The sequence below is a fragment of the Lepus europaeus genome, chromosome 5 (assembly GCF_033115175.1).
Source record: "Lepus europaeus isolate LE1 chromosome 5, mLepTim1.pri, whole genome shotgun sequence".
NCBI classification, from domain to species: domain Eukaryota; kingdom Metazoa; phylum Chordata; class Mammalia; order Lagomorpha; family Leporidae; genus Lepus; species Lepus europaeus.
Genome location: NC_084831.1, coordinates 136,743,806 through 136,765,422, shown reverse-complemented (window position 1 = coordinate 136,765,422; position 21,617 = coordinate 136,743,806). Strand labels below are relative to the sequence as shown.

At 41.2% G+C, this 21,617-nt stretch overlaps 1 protein-coding gene across 1 annotated transcript in view; it reads right to left on the bottom strand.

The window, feature by feature from the left end:
• Positions 1-21,617, bottom strand: part of F5 (coagulation factor V) — a 73,913-nt gene that overhangs the window by 43,342 nt on the left and 8,954 nt on the right. The window contains exons 3-6 of the mRNA XM_062192756.1: positions 11,894-12,016; positions 4,769-4,981; positions 3,032-3,175; positions 514-735 (exon numbers count right to left, since the gene is read on the bottom strand). Of these exons, the coding sequence (XP_062048740.1) occupies positions 514-735; positions 3,032-3,175; positions 4,769-4,981; positions 11,894-12,016 (702 nt within the window). The remainder of the gene's footprint in view (positions 1-513; positions 736-3,031; positions 3,176-4,768; positions 4,982-11,893; positions 12,017-21,617) is intronic.

Sequence of the window (21,617 nt, the reverse complement as noted above, 5' to 3'; positions counted from 1 at the left end):
GAGCAGGAAGATGTCTTGTAATATCCAGACCCTTAAAGCCCTGTGACTTCTGTCTTGCTGAGTTCTCATTTTTCTTGTTACCGTCCATTTGTCTGTGAAATGAAGATCACACTACTGCTTTTGTAGTTTCTGTAACTTGGCGCTTCTGTATATTTGTGGCTGTTTCTCGTAGTCCAGCACCAAGGCCTTTGTCTTCAGCTACGTATGAGATGTCCTCAAGAAAGACCACCTCTGTGTATGCACTTATTTCCTTCCTCTTTCCTGCTTTTAAGGAAGTTGAGGCTTCTTCAGCTTTTGCCTAATTATAAGCAATCTTTGACAGTTCCTCTACTTCTTCCAACCACAATCATTGGGTTATAAGACTAGGAGAAGAGTTTTTAAAGTGTGTTAGAACCCAAGGCCTTTTTATTTGGGGTGTGGGTAGCTTGAAAGAGCGAAGGGGAAGAGAGGAGTTGGTACCTGGCAAGAATAGATCCTGCATTTAGAATTAAGACTGTCAGAAGAGTTACCTGCCTTGGAAATGTTTAGGGATGAAAGAAGATATGATCCACCTTCCTTCTGAGCTCACAGTCATATTTGCAGTGGTGGCTGTCGCACTAACAAGGGTGATAGCTGAAAGCTTGTGATGGTTCTGCTCCAGGACCTGGCCATTGAAATGAATGGAAAACAATTCTGGGCCAGAGCTCATCCCAATCAGATGCCAGCTGATGTGGTCATGGGCACAAACCGTTATATCTGAGAAAAAAGAAGATTGTAGTCAAAACACATATCAAGTTCAGAATTCTGTGATCAAAACATCACTCACCAAACATGTATACAGCACCTGCTATACAACAGGCATTGTGCAAAGTTCTAGGGGACCAGATGCTCAAGTTGTGGTTCCTGCCCTGAAAAAGCAAACGTTTGAGTGATGGGCAAAGAGCAGTCATAACACACTGCAAATGGCATTATAGAGGTAAAAATAGAGCCAACAGATTGGGGACATTAGCTGGAAAGCACAAATACTGCAAAGGAATTAATCCAAGGAGGGAACCAAGTAGATGACCAACCAGCCAGGCTTACCCAAGACTGAGGGATTTCTGAGGATGTAGGACTTTCAGTGTTAGAAATGGTAAAGCCCAAGGCAAAATGGAGTAAGTGGTTACCTTAATCTGATTGGAGGGAATCACTAGAACCTCCAGTCCTGAGTTTAAGGGCCTAATCCTCTTAGATAGAAATCTGCCTATGGGGAGAGGTGAAGGTAATTTGAAGGTTTTCCATTGCTTCTTTACCCACACTATTTTTTAATGACAAGGTAATAAATTGCTCTGTGGGTTACACACTATCCTTAAAATGCAGTGGCGAAGTGCTCACTATGCTGGATCCCCAGAGCATTTCATGGATGGAGTAATGAGAACTGAGAACAAAAGCTTAGTTTTGTTCTTTCCTTGGCTCTACAGGGACTAGGACAATGCTCTTTGGCTTGGTTGCAGATTCCAACCTTCATTTCTCTCCTTGGCTTGGGTTCTAAATTTCAGATGTCTAATATTGAGACATTAAATAATGACGCTGAGAATCAGTTCCTTATTCATAGAGGGGCTTGTTTTAGGAGACTATTGTAACAAAGCAGATGTTCCTGGTGTCAGTGATGAGAATAAGAAGCTAGAAGGTAGAAAGTCTTTCTCCACACAAAGAAATTCTCATATTGAACACATCAATTTATGCATTTGTATTAGCATTTACCATATGTAGTCAATCTATACTTCCCCATAAGGCAGAGTTTTACAAGCATTAAGTATTGTTTCCATGAATGGCATTTCTCTACCCTCTCCTACTTACCCCTAGTTATTCTATTTTTTTCATCTCTAAATTCATAAACTCTCTGTTCTGATCAAGTTATTTTAATTTTTGCACATATGGTTTGTGTGGTGGTGGGGTGGGAGATTTTTCCTTCCATGTATTTACACAATTTTTCACTTTGCCAGGAAATAGATATTAGGGCAGATGATTAATCAATTCCTGTAAGTAAATATGTTGAAACAGCTAATAACCAAGGCCACTTGGCAAGATAGAGAAGTGAGAGAAGTTTGCATTCTGATCTCCCAAGGTGCAGGTCAGTTAGCTAAGTCCTAAGTTTGCAAGTTCCTGATTTTGGAAATCAGAATCAATACTCAGAGTCATATGAGTGAGTTTTTAATAATCCAGGTGGGAGATGGGTCAAATGAAATAGAATACCTTATAAAAACAATGCTGAGGTCTTTACTTGACAACTTGTGTTTTTCAGCAGGTGAAGCCACTTGTGATTTTTAGACATAGATAATGATATCTGAGAAGCTTTGTATTTTGAAATATGGTTTATTTGGTAAGATAGTGTTTTCATTTTCGCCTCAGACCATGCCATATACCCTAGACTGCTAGCTGTAACTCATTTCTACCAGAAAGAGTAAATCTGGTGGTCTAGTTGGCAGCCTGTCTCTTCTTTCCCTCTTTACAGTTGCTATGTCTTGGCTTTCTCACAACAGTCTTCATATAGATACAAAGGGAAAACATACTACATACCCAGGAAGATTACTCATCCATCACCTTCTGAAATGCTAATAGTATTTTTATATGTTGGTCTTTTTCCTGATCTTTTAGTTATCTTCATTGTGTAAGTGTCTTAATTTCATTCTTTCTGCTTATCTTCTTGGTAGGGATTGATCTCGAACTTCAGTAGAAAAAGGTAAAGTCACCATGCAGCAGGGACCACAGAAATCAATGAGGAAGACTGAGCTGATATCTGCAGGTATAGGCCAAGGTGAAACCTGTTCAAAACACTATACCTAACAAGGCTGCACACTTTGTCTCTTGACTAGCTTCTAAATTGTCTGTCGCAATTCCTAGTTAAGAAAAAAGATAATACCTTGAGAACTACTGCACTAAGTTACATGATTTTCTGATTAGGAACTGAAAACTGGTGAGCATGGTCTACTTCCCTAGTGCCTTGAGAACAACAGGAGCACAGGTGCTAGTGGATCTACTCTTGCTGGGCAGTGCACTGCCCACGTGTTACCTGGCATTGTCCCGTTCACATAGCCATTGACTGTGTACATTAGGGAGGATGACTGGCTCCAGCTCTTGCTTTCATCAAACACAGCAAACAGCAGCACGTGTTGTCTGTCAAACATCTTCTGAGTCCCATCTTCAGCGAGGGTACCTGTGAAAGAAAAGATGGATTTTCAATATTCCCCATAAAAGAATCGCATTAGCTATTCCTAGATAGCAAACAGTTTATGGCAAACAATCATAGTGATATCAACAACTTTTAAAACATATCACCTTTTTTTTTTTTTTGACAGGCAGAGTGGACAGTGAGAGAGAGAGACAGAGAGAAAGGTCTTCCTTTTTGCCGTTGGTTCACCCTCCAATGGCCGCCACGGCTGGCGCGCTGTGGCCGGCGCACCGCGCCGATCCGATGGCAGGAGCCAGGTGCTTATCCTGGTCTCCCATGGGGTGCAGGGCCCAAGGACTTGGGCCATCCTCCACTGCATTCCCTGGCCACAGCAGAGAGCTGGCCTGGAAGAGGGGCAACCGGGACAGAATCTGGTGCCCCGACCGGGACTAGAACCTGGTGTGCCAGCGCCGCTAGGCGGAGGATTAGCCTAGTGAGCCGCCGGCAAAAGATATCATCTTTACCAAATGACAATGATTGGGGGCTTAGTAAAGTCTTGATGCCCTATTAAGTGTTTTCTAAGTACCTGACAGCCTTGGGGAATGGAGCTTTAAATGTGAATTTCATATGGCAAAGAATGAAAACATTTGGTGACAATCAAAACTGCAAACATATCTATTTTCTCCAGTCTCCATAGGCCAATACATAGAAATCTTAGTTCAGGTGGCAAAAGCATCACTCCCCAAGTTTAATATAGCCATCTTGTTTGCACATGAAGTGAGGCATCAGAGAATTGGTTGAGAGGATCAGGATTAATCCATTCTCACATCAAGACAAAAAGCTGATGGTAAAATGAAAGAAAACACTTTCATCAGTTTTTGTTTTTTTCACTGCCATCCTAGTATCTTCTACATATTAGACAATGAAAAAATGTGTTTGTATAATGAATGAATGAATGAATGAATGGACTGGCAATGGATGTAGGTATGGTTTGTTTGTATGGATAGACATATGGTGAATCTATCCTATGGTAAATTCACTGTGGACAACTAGACATCAAATTTTTCCCATGCTATACTTCATTATTTGTTTTAATGAAAGATAGGTTATATTATCTTGGGATACAATCAAAATCCAAGCTTACTCCTAAGAAGCCCAGCCAATGAAATGTATTATAAAGCCAACTGAGCATTTTTGAAACCTGCCACTCAAAGTGTTGAGCTGATAAGAAACAAAGTTGGAGTTTCATATTTACAAACCAAATTACCAAACTGAACCTCAGGCATGTAGGATGTGTTATCCAGATTTGTATCCAAGAACTCTCTCATCAGAGTATAGACTACTATATGCTTTTAAAAAACCTTTGGCATTGATCTAAATGTTACAAATCATATAAGTGCAGCATCAGAACAGATTCTCAAAATGGTTTTGCTTGGGAGAAGCTCCCAGGACTGAGATGAAGGAGGCGTTAAGAGAAACAGAGAAGAATCCAAGTCCTTAAATATTCATTGTCAAACAATGATCTGGTCTCTGCACCCTTCTCCTTCCCAGGTACTCCCAAGCCTTATCCCAGTACAGAGATCCTTACTACTCCAACATCTGTTTTGTTGTTGAATCTTTTATTAGTATTGTCTTTACCTTTCTTACAGATAAGCAGAGGTCCAATAAGCCCGGAGTTAAAGTCCTGTATCAGATCATTGTAAGAATAATAGATGTGTGTGAGGCATGGAGGGTCATCGTGTGTGGGCCCACTGTCCTCACTGATAGTCCACTCATAGGTGTATTCTTGGCCTGGAGCCACAGCATCATCCATTTTCTCCACAGGGGATGTGTAGTCAGTGTAGGAAGCACCTGAAGAAGCAACAGTCATGAAGTCATCCAGGAAGTTCTGAGGACATCATCATTCTCCAGTCTGGTGAGCCTAAGATGAGCTCTCTAGAGATGTACAGGAAGCTTTATTGCTTGGAAAGGTTCATGTAACATCCACTTCTATCTATCCTCATGTGGTTACAAAGGCTTTAATACCGTAGTCTGAAGAACACAAAATATGACTAGTTAATCAATCAAGGTTTAGAAAGTCAGTTTTTCATGGAATCTAAATAATGGTTATTTAAATACAATCAGAGATCCGCGCCATGGCTCACTAGGCTAATCCTCCGCCTGTGGCGATGGCACACGGGGTTCTAGTCCTGGTTGGGGTGCTTGATTCTGTCCTGGTTGCCCCTCTTCCAGTCCAGCTCTCATCTCTGGCCCGAGAGTGCAGTGGAGGATGGCCCAAGTCCTTGGGCCCCTACACCTGCATGGGAGACCAGGAGAAGCACCTGGCTCCTGACTTCGGATCAGCGCAGCGTGCAGGCTGTAGCGGCCATTTGGGGGGTGAACCAAAGGAAGGAAGACCTCTCTCTCTCTCTCTCACTGCCTAACTCTGCCTGTCAAAAAAAAAAAAATACAATCAGACAGTTGAGTCATAAGTGATCTAAGGATCAGTAAAACATCTCAGAACATGAAAATGGATTTTATTTTCTCTATAGAACCTGATAAAACATACTTAACTGCCTGGTAGTATGCAGCATGGATACTGCTGTTTATATATTGTTTTATTTGTCCCATATCAACATTTTAATATCTTTTCCCCAACTGCTGTCATCATCAGCCCTGTTTTATCTCTTAATTACATTTGTGCCATTGATTACCCCAACTTTCCCTCTAGAGTCTCGGCTTCTAGCTCCAATAATCAGTCTAAATGTCTTTGTGAATATGAAATGCGTCTGTCCCCTGAAGTTTAGATGCTTTATTTCTGTACTTTGGGCATTCAAAGACCCATTTATCAACACCTCCGCACAATCCTCACTTTCTTTCTCTACTTGCAGGAAAGGGGAAGGGTGTAAAAATTGGTCTTTTTTTTTTAGTTGAAAAATAGGAACTGAGACGCTGAAGATTAAGTGCAGAGAGATGGGTGTTTCAACAAAAAAGGAAGATGTGGTAGAGATGGAGCAATTGCGGGCAGGGAAAGGAAAGGCCAGTGTCATAGAGAGCCAAGAGGGATGGGCACTTGGCCCTTCTTGGGGCATTCCTCATCTCATTCAGTGAAAGGGTCACTATTATGAGCCGGAGTCAGCATTTCTCTTTGGGATGCACCCATCTTTGGTACAATAGCTTAATAAATTCTTTGAGGTAGACGGTGAGACCATCGCAGGGAAGAGTGTAGGCAGACAACACATACCTGAAAAAAAAGGCCTAACCTATTACTACATGGAAACTGTTCTTACTGAAGTGACCATACCTACCGAAAATGGTAACACTCATTTCTTTCCTTTCCTTCCTTTCCCTCTATTTCTCCATATACCTCTCCTCCCTCCTTTTTTTCCAAATGGAATTAAACCTTTTTTTATGAGATCTCTTGAGTCCCTTTTATTATACACTATCCCATCATGGGGACTGTACCCTCATGGCCTAAATATTCTATCATGTTGGGGGTTAGGGTTTCAACACAAGAATTTGGGGGGAGGCACAAGTGTCCAGTCCATTGCAGTAGCCTATCTATTTTAGCTAGCTTTAAGGAGATAAAAACTGGTAATGATACAAGGTAACTGCTCAGAATCGCCAGCAAAATCCATAAATTTCAGAGCAAAGAGAAAATAACACATGGTTCTTTTGTTCTAATCCAGCCCGCAGCCCCTCAGTTTAATTCAGTAACCACCACCACCACCACTATCACCATCATCATCATCATCACATCCCAGGTTCTGTGCTGAGAGCCAGGGTACAAATGCAAACAGGGAGCAGCAGAAACCCCCGAGAAGCCTACCCTGGCTAGCAGCAGGGGACATGGTTTCATCCCTGGATTTCCTGTAGGCAGAGGTCGTAATTAGAACATACTATTTCTCTGGAATGATAACCACCTGATACAAATATCTAAGAATTACCTAGCACTTATGCTAGATATAGTTGTGTGACTGATTTTTCCATAGGTATCAACCTTATTTGCAAGCAGTCCAATGCAAAGTAGGTTTTACATAAATGGTTCCAATATAAATACAGTGGAAACAGTTGCTGTAGTCACATAGATCAACATTCATCTAATGGACCAAAGTAAATTACTCAGAATTTCGTATTCATCTGTTAATTAAAACATAAGGTGGTTTTCAAATAATTGAATAAATTAAGTTTACTACTAAAACATGAATTATGGGCATCTTTTTTAATGGACAACTTGAAACAAATAGTGAACAATATAGATTTACACACAGGACATACTCTGTAATTATACTGAGCAAAGACCATGAATGAGTGAATTGGGAACAATTTTGCCAAAGTTTTTATTCTTTTTACTGAAATTATTTTATTTTACCTTTAGTCTAAAATAAAACATGTATGCTATATCTTTGATTTTGCAATCTACATAACATGAAGTCAGAGAAATAAACAGCTATTTAGATGAATCATTTATGAAATTCATTTTTGGTGAATCCGATTATGACTTTAAATTCAAAATAAAAAATTAAAACTCCAAAAATAAAAAAGAGGAGGAATGCACAGGAACAATCGTTGTGCTAGGGCACAAAAAGTCCTTGTTCAACTTCTTGCTAGAATAAATTCTTTACACGAGCAGAGTCCTTCCTTGCATATTTACTCAGTTCTGTTCGCTTCCTGCTCAGTCCATAGTCAGCTTTGTAATGTGTTTACTCTTGTCCTGATGAACCCACTATTTGCCAAAGGGTGCTCAGTATTTTGTTTTAACATAAAATGGTGCCTAGAAGCTTTGGAAAGTGAGGTTAAATAAAGAGCCTTTTTGGTTACCCATCAGGGTGCTGATTCATTAAATCTTTACTTGTTACTTGCTTTTGTGAACAACTTTTTTTCTTCCCATTTAATAAACTTAGTGAATGCATTAAAGCATGCAAAGATACAGAACATTCTTTCAGAAGCTATAATTTAGGCAATGACAAATTAAAATGCTGATTTTTTGTTAATAGCCTGATTCCATTGCACTGGGTGTTCAAGTCACTTTTAAAAGGAGGTTCAGAATTCTGTGATTAATGAGAATTATTAATCATTATGATTTGTTTGGAGTATTTATCCTATAGTCAAGGAAGTGTCTTCATATGACCAAAATATTCACATGAAAAGTGAAAAATGTAATCACCTACATTATGCCGAGTATTGGAATTCTTTGGAAAAACCTAGAAGATTGTTTTCATGGAGAGAATTTGGCTACATCAAAATGCAGGGAACAATCTTCAGTGGAAATTGTATTTTTTATTTGGAGAGTTGACTTACCAGTAGATGGATAAATATTATGGAATTAATTCTCCATTACAATACTTGTAAAGTAACTCATCCATTTAAAACATGATAAAATAAAGCAAGTATGGCCGGTGCCGTGGCTTAACAGGCTAATCCTCTGCCTTGCGGCGCCGGCACACCGGGTTCTAGTCCCGGTCAGGGCGCCGGATTCTATCCAGGTTGCCCCTCTTCCAGGCCAGCTCTCTGCTATGGCCCGGGAAGGCAGTGGAGGATGGCCCAAGTCCTTGGGCCCTGCACCCGCATGGGAGACCAGGAGAAGCACCTGGCTCCTGGCTTCGGATCAGTGAGATGCGCCAGCCGCAGTGGCCATTGGAGGGTGAACCAATGGCAAAAAGGAAGACCTTTCTCTCTGTCTCTCTCTCTCTCACTATCCACTCTGCCTGTTAAATAAATAAATAAATAAAGTAAAATAATAATGTTAAGATTAACTGTGAGTATTTTACACTTTGTGTACCTATGTGGGTGCAAACTGTTGAAAGCTTTACCTAATATATGCTAAATTGATCTTCTGTATATAAAGATAATTGAAAATGAATCTTGATGTGAATGGAAGGGGAAAGGGAGCGGGAGAGGGGAGGGGCACAAGTGGGAGGGAAATTATGGGGGGGGGGGAGCCATTGTAATCCATAAGCTGTACTTTGGAAATTTATATTCATTAAATAAAAGTTTTAAAAAAAAGATTAACTGTGAAACAAACTTCCCAAAGATAATGGAAGAAACCAGCTTTAAAAATCTTACTAAACAAGGGGATAGATTTTCAAACACAGTTCAGTGTATGCTAGAGTTTCTTAAATTTTGGCCTCAAATTGAAATCCTTTTAATAATGGAAAATTTTATGATTAGGTAATAATTATAGATATTTAATTTCCTGACTTAAAAACATAATCCTATGAAATACTCATACATTTCTAAAGGAAATGTAATCATTTTGTTTTTCAAATTGTGGTTTGACCATCCTGCCCAAAAGGGTAGGAACCCATCCTTGCCCATGGGCCACCATCCATTTCTCAGCCTGTTGGTCCAGCACATTCTCCATTCCTGAAAAAATAGCTCAGACCTTAGAGGGAGGCTGCGGGTGACGGTGAGTGTCGGACGTGGATCAACAGACATGCTATTTTAACACAGAGTATATGATAAAATGAACAGAAAGCTTATCTTTTACCAGGAAGTACACTCGATCTATTTGCATCTATTTGCCTCTCATTTCCCGGGTTACATTTCACTTTCCCCACTCATCTGCATTTACCTTCCCTGAAACCAGAGGCACTACTATACACCAATAAGCAGGTCACCAGTGTAAGTGGGGGGGGCATATGAAGCAATTCTTCATAAATGATTGCTGGCTGTGGGGGATAAAGGGGCAAATAAACAGTAAAGGAAGAAGGTTGATGTTGCAAAGTTCATTCCCTATGCAAACAGCCTAGCTAGGGTTCAAAGTTCCTAGTCCTCTCACCACCTCCTGTATTTGAAAAGGAGCCTACCAGGGACATTTTGACATAGAGCAGGTCTCTTTCCTCCTGTATTATGCTGCTAAATTCTTGCTGCATTCATCTGAGAGCCTCATGAATAGGCTAAGTGGTTGTTTATAACGTGACTGTAGGATTGGGGAACATAAGAGATATTCCTGTGTGTGCTATCTCACAAGTCTTGCCAAACTGGCTTTTGGAGATACATGAAATCTCATAGCCAATGCTGCTTTGTTTTCTCTAGAGCTAAGAATTAAGTGCTGATAATACCCCTGGGGAAGGCAGTTCATTGTTCTGTTATCAATCACCTATACCTTGGTAGGAATGAGTCTGACAATAATTTACACAGGAAGTAGTAAATATAAAGACAACTTTCTAGCTCACAAATAATAAGATAAATATTAAATTATTTGAATATATTTTGACTGAAGAATCACCTCTACTATCATAACTAATATTTACTTAGTGCTAATTAAGTGCTAGGCATTGTTCAAAGATTTCATGACAACAAGCTTGTATGAGATAGATATGATTAGCCTTGTTTTCTAGATGAAGAAGATGAGGCTCAGAGAACCTTACAGTTTTACAAAAGTTACACAGCTAGTTAAGTGTCTAGGCCAAGATTTTCCAGAAGCTGCAATGCAAACCACTCAACTACTCAATTCCTTTCTTCTGAGGTATGATGGCTGAAATATGAGAGAAGGAAGTACAGACCTTGTGAACTGTGAAAAATATGAAGTTCTTTTAAAATGTTATTATACCAGCAACTATTAAGATATAGATACAACTTTTAAAAAAATACTAGTTGCTAACAGAACTCCACTTTGCTAACTGTGATCTGAACATCAGCATAATGGAAATAATTAGATGAATATTGATAGGTGTATTTAGCACCCTATAATTCATGCAGTCACTTTCACCACCGTAGTCTTCATTACCTTTGTTGTCATCTTCATCATTAGCATCATCATCATTTATTGAGAGCTTATTGGGTCCCACGAACCATATTTAATACAATACCTAAATGATCTCATTTAATCCTAAAAAGCAACTTTATGGGGTAGTTATAATCACTCATTTTATTGATGAGAAAACTAGGGCTCAGAGATATTAACATCACAGAACCCAAAGTTATAAAACCAGAATTTAAACCTGTCTGCCTTCAAAGCTTATGTTCTTAACCATTTTACTATGCCCAAAGTTCTAATGGTACCGTCAACAGCACCACCACCAAATATCACTCACTGAATGTCATTCATGTGCCAGGTCAATCCTTTTGTCTGAATAGTTCCATGCCAATGGCTCATGGACCAAATCCTGCCAGCAGCTTATTTTTGTAAATGAAGGTTTATTGGAACACAGTCATGGTCATTCATTTACATAATTATCTATAGCTACTTTTGTTCTATAATGCAGAGTTGAATAATTGCAACAGAACTCTTATGACCCTAGAAACTGAAAATATTAACCAAACTGACTCTTTGTAGACAGGTTTGCTGATCCCTGCTTTATCCCATTGCGTCTCAAGTTTTCAATTCTGCAAATATTTTAGTGACACAATATTTATTTACAAGTTACTATAAGTAGTATATTTATTATTCCATTTAAGTCTTATATATATATATATATATAGAGAGAGAGAGAGAGAGAGAGAGAGAGGACAATGGGACATAACAGGTTAAACCATCTATCATTATTCCCATTTCATTTTAAAGTGAGCATACGGCAATTCAGAGATATTAGGCAATTTTCCCACCTAACTGTTAATGAACAAGAATCTAGCAAAAAAAAAAAAAAAAGAAAAAAACCTGAGGTCTATGTGACTCCAGGACATTATTTCATCTCTGAAACTTACAAATGCAAGAATTTTTACAATTTTATTATCACCAGTTACAAGAAAAAGAATTTCTCCAACAACAAGTGTTGTTCAGTAACGGTGTACAAAAATTGCACATTTTCCCTTGCTAGGGAGATATTCAATTTCTCTTACCTTCTGAGAATTTGCTGTACTTAATTCCTTGAGGATGGATGCTTAAGGGTTTGTCTGCCTTGTTCTTAAAGTGAACTTTCATGATGTCTCCAACTTCAGCATATAAAGTAGGCCCAAGAAGTCCTATGGAAAAAAAAAAAAAAAACATTTAAAACATGTCTGTGTTCAAGATTGTCAAAGACAGAGCTACCAAGCGGGAAGTTTGCCATTCCTCCTGCTCCTAAAGCTGACCTTCTTATCTTCAATCTAGAGATGCTGCCGGCTCATTAACTCTACATTAGGTTTAGTCACAGAAAAAACAAGAGGACAGGAACACTTGACCTGGACCCAAAGCAGGTTAAGAGAGTAGGGGAAACACTTCCGGCAATGTCAATCTTCTGTGATCCATTGTCTTTCCTTAGATACTTCTTCCTCTGGTCAGGGAAAGGAAGATTGATTTTCAATTACACTGGGTGATACGAGGTTTTCTCCCAGGAGAGAGACCTTAGAGACCTCCGTGAAGTAAGGGAACAAATCGTGCAGATCTGGCTTTGAGGCAAGTCCAAATCTGAGAATCAGGAGTGAGCTTCATGCATCCAAGGAGCAATAAGAAAAGCTGCCTGGACTGAATGAGAAAGGATGAGGTGGTGGTGATGGTGGGGGGGCGGGGAGCAGTGCACATCACATGAGGCCCTATGGGTGCTAAGAACTTTGAGTTTTCCTCTAAGTGGAATGGGAAATCACTGGCATTTTGTGCACAAGAGACATGATCTCATGTTTAAAAGTGCATCGAGCTGCCATGTACAGGGTAGTCTGTGTAGCAAGAAGAATGAAAGTAGAGTGATTTGGCCCTATAGGGATGGGACAACAGTGTATTGGGCCAGCATGTGCAGCATTGAAGTGGTAAAAAAGTATTTGCATTCTGGATGTATTCAAAGATACTAGGCTAATCCTTCACCTGCGGCGCCAGCACCCCGGGTTCTAGTCCCGGTTGGGACCCCGGATTCTGTCCCTGTTGCTCCTCTTCCAGGCCAGCTCTCTGCTGTGGCCCGGGAGTGCAGTGGAGGATGGCCCAAGTCCTTGGGCCCTGCACCCACATGGGAGACCAGGAGGAAGCACTTGGCTCTTGGCTTCCAATCAGTGTGGTGCGCCGGCCGCAATGCGCCAGCTGTAGTGGCCACCTGGGGGGTGAACCAATGGAAAAAGGAAGACCTTTCTCTCTCTCTCTCTCTCTCTCACTGTCTAACTCTGCCTGTCCAAAAAAAAAAAAAAAAAAAGATAATTATAGCAGAATTTTTTCTGATGGATTTAATGTGGCATGTGTGAGAGAGAAGTTAGATGATTACAAGGTTTTTGATGTGAGCAACTGGGTAAATAATGTTATCAGTTACTAGGATGAGGAACACGGTGGGGATAGCAGGTTAAAGGTACAGAAAGTGAGAGAGGCTTCACTTGCTACATTCCAGGTCCTGTGCTGGGTCCCAGGGCTACCTGGGTAAGTAAGAAACAGTCACTGTGCTCAGTAGGACCTACTGCTGACAAATACCATGGGAGCAGAGGGCAGGACCAATTTTATCTGAGGAATCCGACAGCAAGTTGATATCCAAGTCAGAACTTCGGTGAATTTTACATCAGAATTTCTTAAAGTGTGATCCTTGGGGTGTCTGTATCAGAATAACCCGGGGTCGTACTCAAAGGCAGATTCTCAGCACCTTAGCTCTGATGAAACTGAGTTCCTGAAGGCAGAGCATGTGAATCTGCATTTTGACATACGTGCCCAGTGATTGTGGCGTTTAAAACTTGATAATCTATTGCCAAAAGCCCCATTTCAAGTGAGTAACAAGAATTCACTGCTCTCACTTCCAAGACATCCATCAGCTTGCATGAGATTGAATTCTGGTCATTAGGAATCCTGGAGACACATGGAGGTTAGAGCCGTCACGATGTTCAACTGGGTCGGGGTGGTAACTACAATAGGGCTTCCACTTACTGTTTCTTTAGGATACCCAATCACTGTAAGTTCTTGCATTAATCCTCACCACCAGTCTTCAAGGTAGATACTAATATCTTCAGTCTACAGATACGGAAACTGAAGTCAGATAATTCAGATATCTCACCTGATGTCATGCAGCTAATAATAGGTAAAGCCATGATTTAAGCTTAAATCTGCCTGACTCTACTCACCTTTAAACTGCTTCTTCATGCTACACCCCCACCTTGTATTTATTCCTTCAACAATAAAACAAATATTAAGTGTTCCCATTAACCTAAGTATCAGAAAGCAATGTTGCATAAGAGTAATATTTCGTGACTTCATAGGGCTTATATGATATTAAGAGGGGCTGGTGTTGTGGCATAGTGGATAAAGCTGCTGCCTGCCATGCCAGCATCCCATATGGGCACCAGTTTGAGTCCTGGCTGTTACACTTCCAATCCACTTCCCTGCTTATGGCCTGGGAAAGCAGTGGAGGATGGCCCAAGTGCCTGGACCCCTAAACCCACGTGGGAAACCCAAAGGAAGCATTTAGCTCCTGGCTTTGGATCAGCCCATCTCCAGCCGTTGTGGCCATTTGGGGAGTGAAGCAACAGATGGAAGACTCTCTGTGTCTCTCCAAGATCCCCATCCCCTGTAAATCTGCCTTCCAAATAAATAAATAAATCTTTTTAAAAAGATAGTAGGAAATACAGATTTTAACGGTCATCCAAATATTTAATTATGGACTGTGGTAAGTATCACAAAAGAAAAGTACAGTGTAGACTATTTGGCAGAGGAACTTAGTCTAATCTTGGAGGCAGAGGAAGGGTCAGAGTTGGGGAACACTTCCCTAAAGAAGTGATACTTCAACTGAGACCAAAAAGCAGAGAGGCAGAGCCATGCGTAAGGGCATTCTGGGCAGTGGGGTTAGCGTGTAAAAAATTCCTGAAGTGCCATAAACTTGGCCTGTTAGATAACCAGCAGGTGGTCACAGCAGAGCTCAGTAGGTAAGATGGTGAGGCAGAAGTTAAAGCTGAAGGCATCATCAGATGCCCGATCATTCAGGATACTATGGGTCTTTTAGTTTGGCCTTTAATCTAAGGTATCTAGAATCCATTAAAGAGCTTTCAGCTGGGGGACAGCATGGTCCAGAATTTTACTTTGAAAGCTATTGCTACTCTGTGGAGGATAATCAGGGGGCAAAACACAGTGGATCCTGAAGACAGAAAGATGTTAGTCACTAAGATCAGGGCTATGGTGGTGGAGAGAATAAAGAAAGGACACAGTGGAACTCTGCTAAAGAGATTAAATGGGCAGGACTTGTCAATGGATTGGTCAGGGGTGAGAGAGATCAAATTTGCACGGATGGTCATGATGTTCTAGTTTGAGGAGCTGGTGGGTGATGTTATTCTCTGCAACAGAGAGCACTGTTGGAGGGATTTTTTTTGATAGATGCAGTAGGCAGAATAATCCTCCTCTTCCAGATGTTCATGTCCTGATCCTTGGGACCTGCGAATATGTGATCCTATATGGCAAAAAGGCTTCTGCATCTATGATTAAGGATCCTGAGACGGAGAGAGTTTCCTGGGTTATCTAGGTTAGCTCTGTGTACTCAGAAGTGTCCTTATAAGACAATACAAGAGAATCTTAGAAATGTATTAGAAGATACTACTCTCCTGGTTTTGAAGATGAAGGAAAGTTGGCCATTTCTACTAACTAGGCAAGGCAAGGAGATGATTCTCCTCTAGAGCCCAAAATAACACAGCTCTGCCAAAGCCTTGATTTTAACCTGTGAAACCCACTTTGAATTTCTGACATCTAGAACTGAAAATATAAGACATGTATGCTGTGGTAAGCCATTAGGTTGGTGGTTAATTTGTAACCATGGAAATGCTAAACTACAATCTCTGGAATAGTGGTCTCTTCTTTCCCTACTCCTATCTTTCTACAATCGCCCTAGTTCTTTTACAAAACTTCCAGCCCTGGAATCTATCCTGATATTGTGCCTGAAGCTTTCTATTGATTTGTTTTGGTGGTAGCTCTGCATGGGACCATGGAAATAAAAAGTTCAATATTCATTTTAGACATGGCTTACAAAACCTTGGAAGTGGAATTGTTGGGGGATAAGAGTGGCTTGCTCACGATTAGTCAATGGTATTGCTGGAACTAGGCCTCAGGCTTCTAGACTTCCATAGAGCAGGTTCATGCCCCTGATCTTTCCGGAATAGCCCAGGTGTCTACACATTTTTGGGCTCTACCATCTGACCCCTTCTTTTCTGACAGCCACCCTCCATTTTGTCTTCCATTGGAAGAACCCTATTGGATACTCCCCCAGGCTTGGGCTGCCCATGAGACCAACAGGGTGCTGAGAGTGCTGACTCATTGTGTGCTGCGTTTAGTTGCTATGGTTCTGTTGCTTGGTTGATTTGTTGGTTGGCATCACAGGGGTACAAATGCCAGATACCCAGAACAAGACTCCCAAGTTATTTAACTTCATAAGACCTCTCATTTTGATGAACTGTTTGGGTTATTTATTCAGCCTCCCTTCCTGCTTCTTCAGAATTATGGTAAAACAAAAGGATGCTTTCATAAATGCAAATCAAATACTTTCATGCATGTAAGCAAGCATTTGTCTGAGTGATTTTTGAGTTGCTCTTTAGCTTATTCATTAGCCTTTCGCACCCCTCTTCAGCATCCAGAGCTGGATTAAAGGAAGAAATGGCTTGTCTTGGAGTTTGAGGAATAAAGCCCAGCAGGTAAGCAATGTCATGTGGTTGTACAGTTGAAAAGGACTGCAGGAGGTCAGCTAATCCAATCCCTGCTGTCAGGTAAAGAATGAATTACATAACACAAACAGCCCATTGTTGCAGCTATTTTAAAAGTCCCTTGAGGACAAACATTTTATAATCTTCCTTGAAAATATGCAGACTCATGCCTTACCATTTTAAAGCCCAAGAAGGATTCCTGAAATGAGTCCAGCCCTTCCACCTGTCCACATGTCCATAATCTTGCTGGACACCCATCTTCAGATCTCAATTCTGCGGTACAGTCCCTGCCCACAAATTACAATAACTCTGGGCTGAGCTCAAATCATACTGACCAGATGAGCGGAGCAGAAAATAGGGCAAAGATACAAATAACATAGGATTTGACTGGGAAATGAAGGAGTCATGTGGTTAGATCTGTACTCAGATCCAGATCTTTTCAGAGTCTGAGGCTCTTCCTTCACACCAGATTTTCCTTCTTTTCTGAACCACCATAGGGATGCAAAGAAGAGTAAGATCTTCCCATCAGGGCCTCACAGTTCAGCAATTTTGGGTGTTCAAGAAGAGGCTACATAAAAATGGATGTTAAAATGCCTTAGGTCACAGGAAACAAACATGAGAAACACTGAAAGTGACAGAAAAGTAATATTCAAAGTGCAAAGGGCTTAACCACAATCAGAGGCTGTTCTCATCAACTATCAAGGTCTACTTCTAATTACTACAGGTAAGTCAGAAAATCTTGGTTAGGTAGTCTTGTGAAAGGATTTCAATCACAATTCCCTCCTCAAAAACTACTGATGTCTCCTTCTTACTTAAAGTCTCCCACTTGGTGTTGATCCTTTCTGTCACTATGGCACTCAGCACAATGTCTTAAACAGCAAAGGCATTAACAGTTAGCTAACTTGCCAAAAGCCACAAAACTTACAGCTCCAAATATCTGCCCAATTCCTGTTTACCAAGCCTAACAAATACATTACCCAGTTCACTTCCCCTGTTGCCACCTATAGTTTTATTTAATCAGATGGTTTGCAAAGTTCTACCATAAATGCTAAGTTTGGAGTCAGAGCTGAGGAAAAGAATCGACTGTGTGTTGGAAGACAGGAGGCCCTTCAACTTCCTGTCCATGATAACAAACTTAATTTTACAGACAACTGTCCTCCTCCCTAGCCTCCCCCCTCAACGAGGGTGGAAGCTTTTCTATCAAAGGCGAGCCAATCCAAGCTTCAATTCCAGTGCTTCCTGCTTCTTCTGAGTCTAGCTCCACCACTTATTTACTCTCAAATGTCTAGATGCTGTCTTTTTGCTATTGGCTTCTTCCCTTAAATACTTTTGTTTTTGTTTTTCTTTTCATAAAACTCCAAAATATCCTTAGATCTCTCACTGACCCCAACCCAAACTATCCAGTCTCCCTCCCATTTGGATTAAAGTTTCAGGAAAGAGTTATCTGTAAGTCCCTCCATTCACTCCTTAGCTACCTGCCATCTGAACTTATCCAACAATTCCACAACAAGATACATGGCTTTGGCCCTTACAGTAGTTCTTACAAGTTCTCTTGGTAGCACTTGACCCCTTGCTTCCAGCATACCACATCCTCTGGCTTTCCTCTTCCCTCTCTGGGCAGACTTTCTGACGTTCCCTGGTCAATTTGTTTTTTCTTGGCTCATGCCCAGGACCTTCTTGTTTCTTTAAGTTCTGTCTGAAGCCTTCTCCTCTCTTCATATATACTCCCTGAATGATCTAACATCCTCTCAAAGCTTCATCTACCACTTTGTTTCAAAGGTTTTATCTACCTTTGCTCCAAAGGCTCACAGATGTTGTATGTGTGTGTGTGTGTGTGTGTATGTGTGTATGTGTGTATACATATATCAGTTATCTCTCTTAGGACCAGACAACTATACCCACCTTCTCATGTGACATCTATAGGTAGATATTCCATAGATATTGCAAACTCCAAATCTAAGCTCACCACCTTCCCTCACAAACCTCCTTTTCCTAAATTTTATTTCTTACTGAATGGTAACTCTGCTATTCAATCCAGATCTAAAATCAACAGTAATTCCTCTCTCTTCCTCATTATTTCCATCCAATGACTAACCAAGCTTAGTTGGAATCCATCTCAACTTCTTTGCTGGTTTCTTCCTTTTGTAAAATAATGTTTAATTCGGGAGCCGGCACTGTGACACAGCAGGTTAACACCCTGACCTGAAGCACTGGCATCCCATATGGGCACCGGTTCTAGTCCCGGCTGCTCCTCTTCTGAACCAGCTCTCTGCTGTGGCCTAGGATAGCAGTAGAAGATGGCCCAAGTGCTTGGGCCCCTGCACCCACATGGGAGACCCAGAAGAAGCTCCTGGCTCCTAGCTTTGGATTGGCACAGCTCCAGCTGTTGCGACCATCTAGGGAGTGAACCAGTGGATGGAAGACCTTTCTCTCTGTCTCTACCTCTATCTGTAACTCTGTCTTTCAAATAAATAAAATAAATCTTTTAAAAATAATGTTTAATTCATTTTCACTTTATTTGAGAGATAGTGTGAGAGAGGGAAAAAAGATATTTCGTCTGCTGGTTCATTCCCCCAAATGCCTGCAACAGCCAGGGTTAGGCTGGGCCAAAGCCAGGAACCCAGAACTCAATCTAGATCCCCCTTGTCACTGGCAGGGATCCAGGTAATTGAGTTATCACCTGCTTCCTCCCTGGGGTGCACATTATGAGAAAGTTGAATAGGAAATGGAGGAGCCAGAACTTCAACCAGATGCTCCTGAGTGGAAGTTTAATCTCTGCACTAAAGACCCACCCTCTTTCTTCCTGTTTCTTTTCTTTCTTTTTCTTTAAAGATTCATTTATTTATTTGAAAGGCAGAGTTGAGAGATGATAGAGATAAAGATAGAGATAGAGATAGAGATAGAGATAGAGATAGAGATAGAGATAGAGATGAGAAAGGAGAGAGAGGAAGAGAGAGAGAGAGATTCCCTCTGCTGGTTTCTCTCTGGCTACATTGGCCAGAACTGGGCCAGGCTGAAGACAGGAACAAGGAGCTTCTTCTGGGTCTCCCTCAGGGGTATAGGAGCACAAGCACTTGGGCTATCCTCTACTGTTTTCCCAGGCCATTAGCTGGGAGCTGGATTGGAAGGGCACCCATATGGGATACTAGCATTGCAGGTGGCAGCTTTACCTGCTATGCCACAACACCAGCCTCTCTTCTAGTTTCTTACCTGAATTGACACCATTCCCCCATAACTCTTTTTCCAATCTGTTCTTTGCATTATGATAGAATAATTTTTCTAATGCACGAATTTAAACTTGTCTTCATCTTGATTAAAATTGTTCAGTGACTCCCTGTTCCCCTCAAGAAAAGCCATACGTGGCTCCTGATAGGTTGTGTCCCCATCTAAATACATCTCTTGCTAATTCCTTCCTGGACTTTTGTGCTCCACTGTGCTGATCCAGTTATGCTTCCTCAAACGCCACCATACTCTCTCACCTCTAAACCTTTACATGTACTGCTTCCTTGGTCTAAAATCATCTCCCCTCACCCCTGCTGCCTCACCCAGTTGGTTTCCCAAGATCCTACTCTATTTTCAGCTTTCCACTTGGAATAGGAAGTCTTCCTTGACCACTAGCTGGAGACAGATCTCCTGTGTCCTCCTATAGAATTCTCATTATAGTTCTTTCTTATTACTGAACTGAATGAGAATATATAAGTGAATGAGGAAATATGAATATGTAGATATCTATAGTACTTTTTGTATGTTCAAAAAAGGCATGATTGATGACATCAGCAACAATAGCTACACTGTAATCGACATTTATTGAGCCCTGTTTTTTTGTTAACTTTGAGTACTTCCTCCTGATTCACTCCGTTTATCCTCACAACATCTCTGGAAGGCAGGAGTTAGTTCCAAGTACTGGAGTTACACAGAAGAGGAAAAGCTAATTCTACTTGCAGGGAACAGGAGTCAATAGAGTCCCAGAGAGGACATGGCCTCTGGGTTGGCTGGAGTGGAAGCCATGGTCATGGCTAAGGTTAAAAGCTTGGGAAGAGTAGACAGGGAAAATGAAAAGGGTGGGAAGGAAAGTCAGAGGAAAACCAGGCCAAGTAACACTAGGGAACCAGTTAAGGAGATGGCTCCAGGCTGGCGCTGTGGCTCACTTGGTTAATCTTCTGCCTGCGACGCCAGTATCCCATATGGGCGCCGGGTTCTAATCCCGGTTGCTCCTCTTCCAGTCCAGCTCTCTGCGGTGGCCCGGGAAGGCAGTAGAGGATGGCCCAGGTGCTTGGGACCCTATACCCGCATGAGAGACCAGGAGAAAGCACCTGGCTCCTGGCTTCGGATCTGCACAGCGCCGGCTGTAGCAGCCATTTGGAGGGTGAACCAACAGAAGGAAGACCTTTCTCTCTGTCTCTCTCACTATCTATATCTCTACCTGTCAAATAAATAAATAAAATTTAAAAAAGAAGATGGCTTCAAGAAAGAAGACTGTTAAATATCCTAGTAATATCTAGTATAAAAGAACTGAAAAAGGGTTGGCATTGTGGTTAAGCCACTGCCTATGATTCTGGAATCACATATGAGCACTGACTTGAGTCCTGGCTGCCCTACTTCCAATTCAGCTCCCTGCTAATGTGCCTGTGAAAGCAAGGAAGATAACCCAAATGTTTGGGTCCCTGTTACTCACATGGGAAAACTGGATGGAGTTCCAGGCTCTTGGCTTTGGCCTGGCCATTGTGGCCATTTGGGGAGTGAACCAGCAGATGGAAGATCTCAATCTTTCTCTGTCTTTCCTGTCTCTCTGTGACTCTGCCTTTCATAAAATTAATACATCTTAACAAAAAAATACCAAAAAGAAATCATGGGCTCTGGCCTTTCAGAAGTCACAAGTTCTCTTTTCTTGAGGGTAATTTTAATGGACTGGTTCATAATTGAGTAGGTAGAAGAATGTAGAGAATGATATAGACTTGTCATATAGAAATTTGGTAGTGAAGCAAAGGAGAGAAGAGAAAAGGCA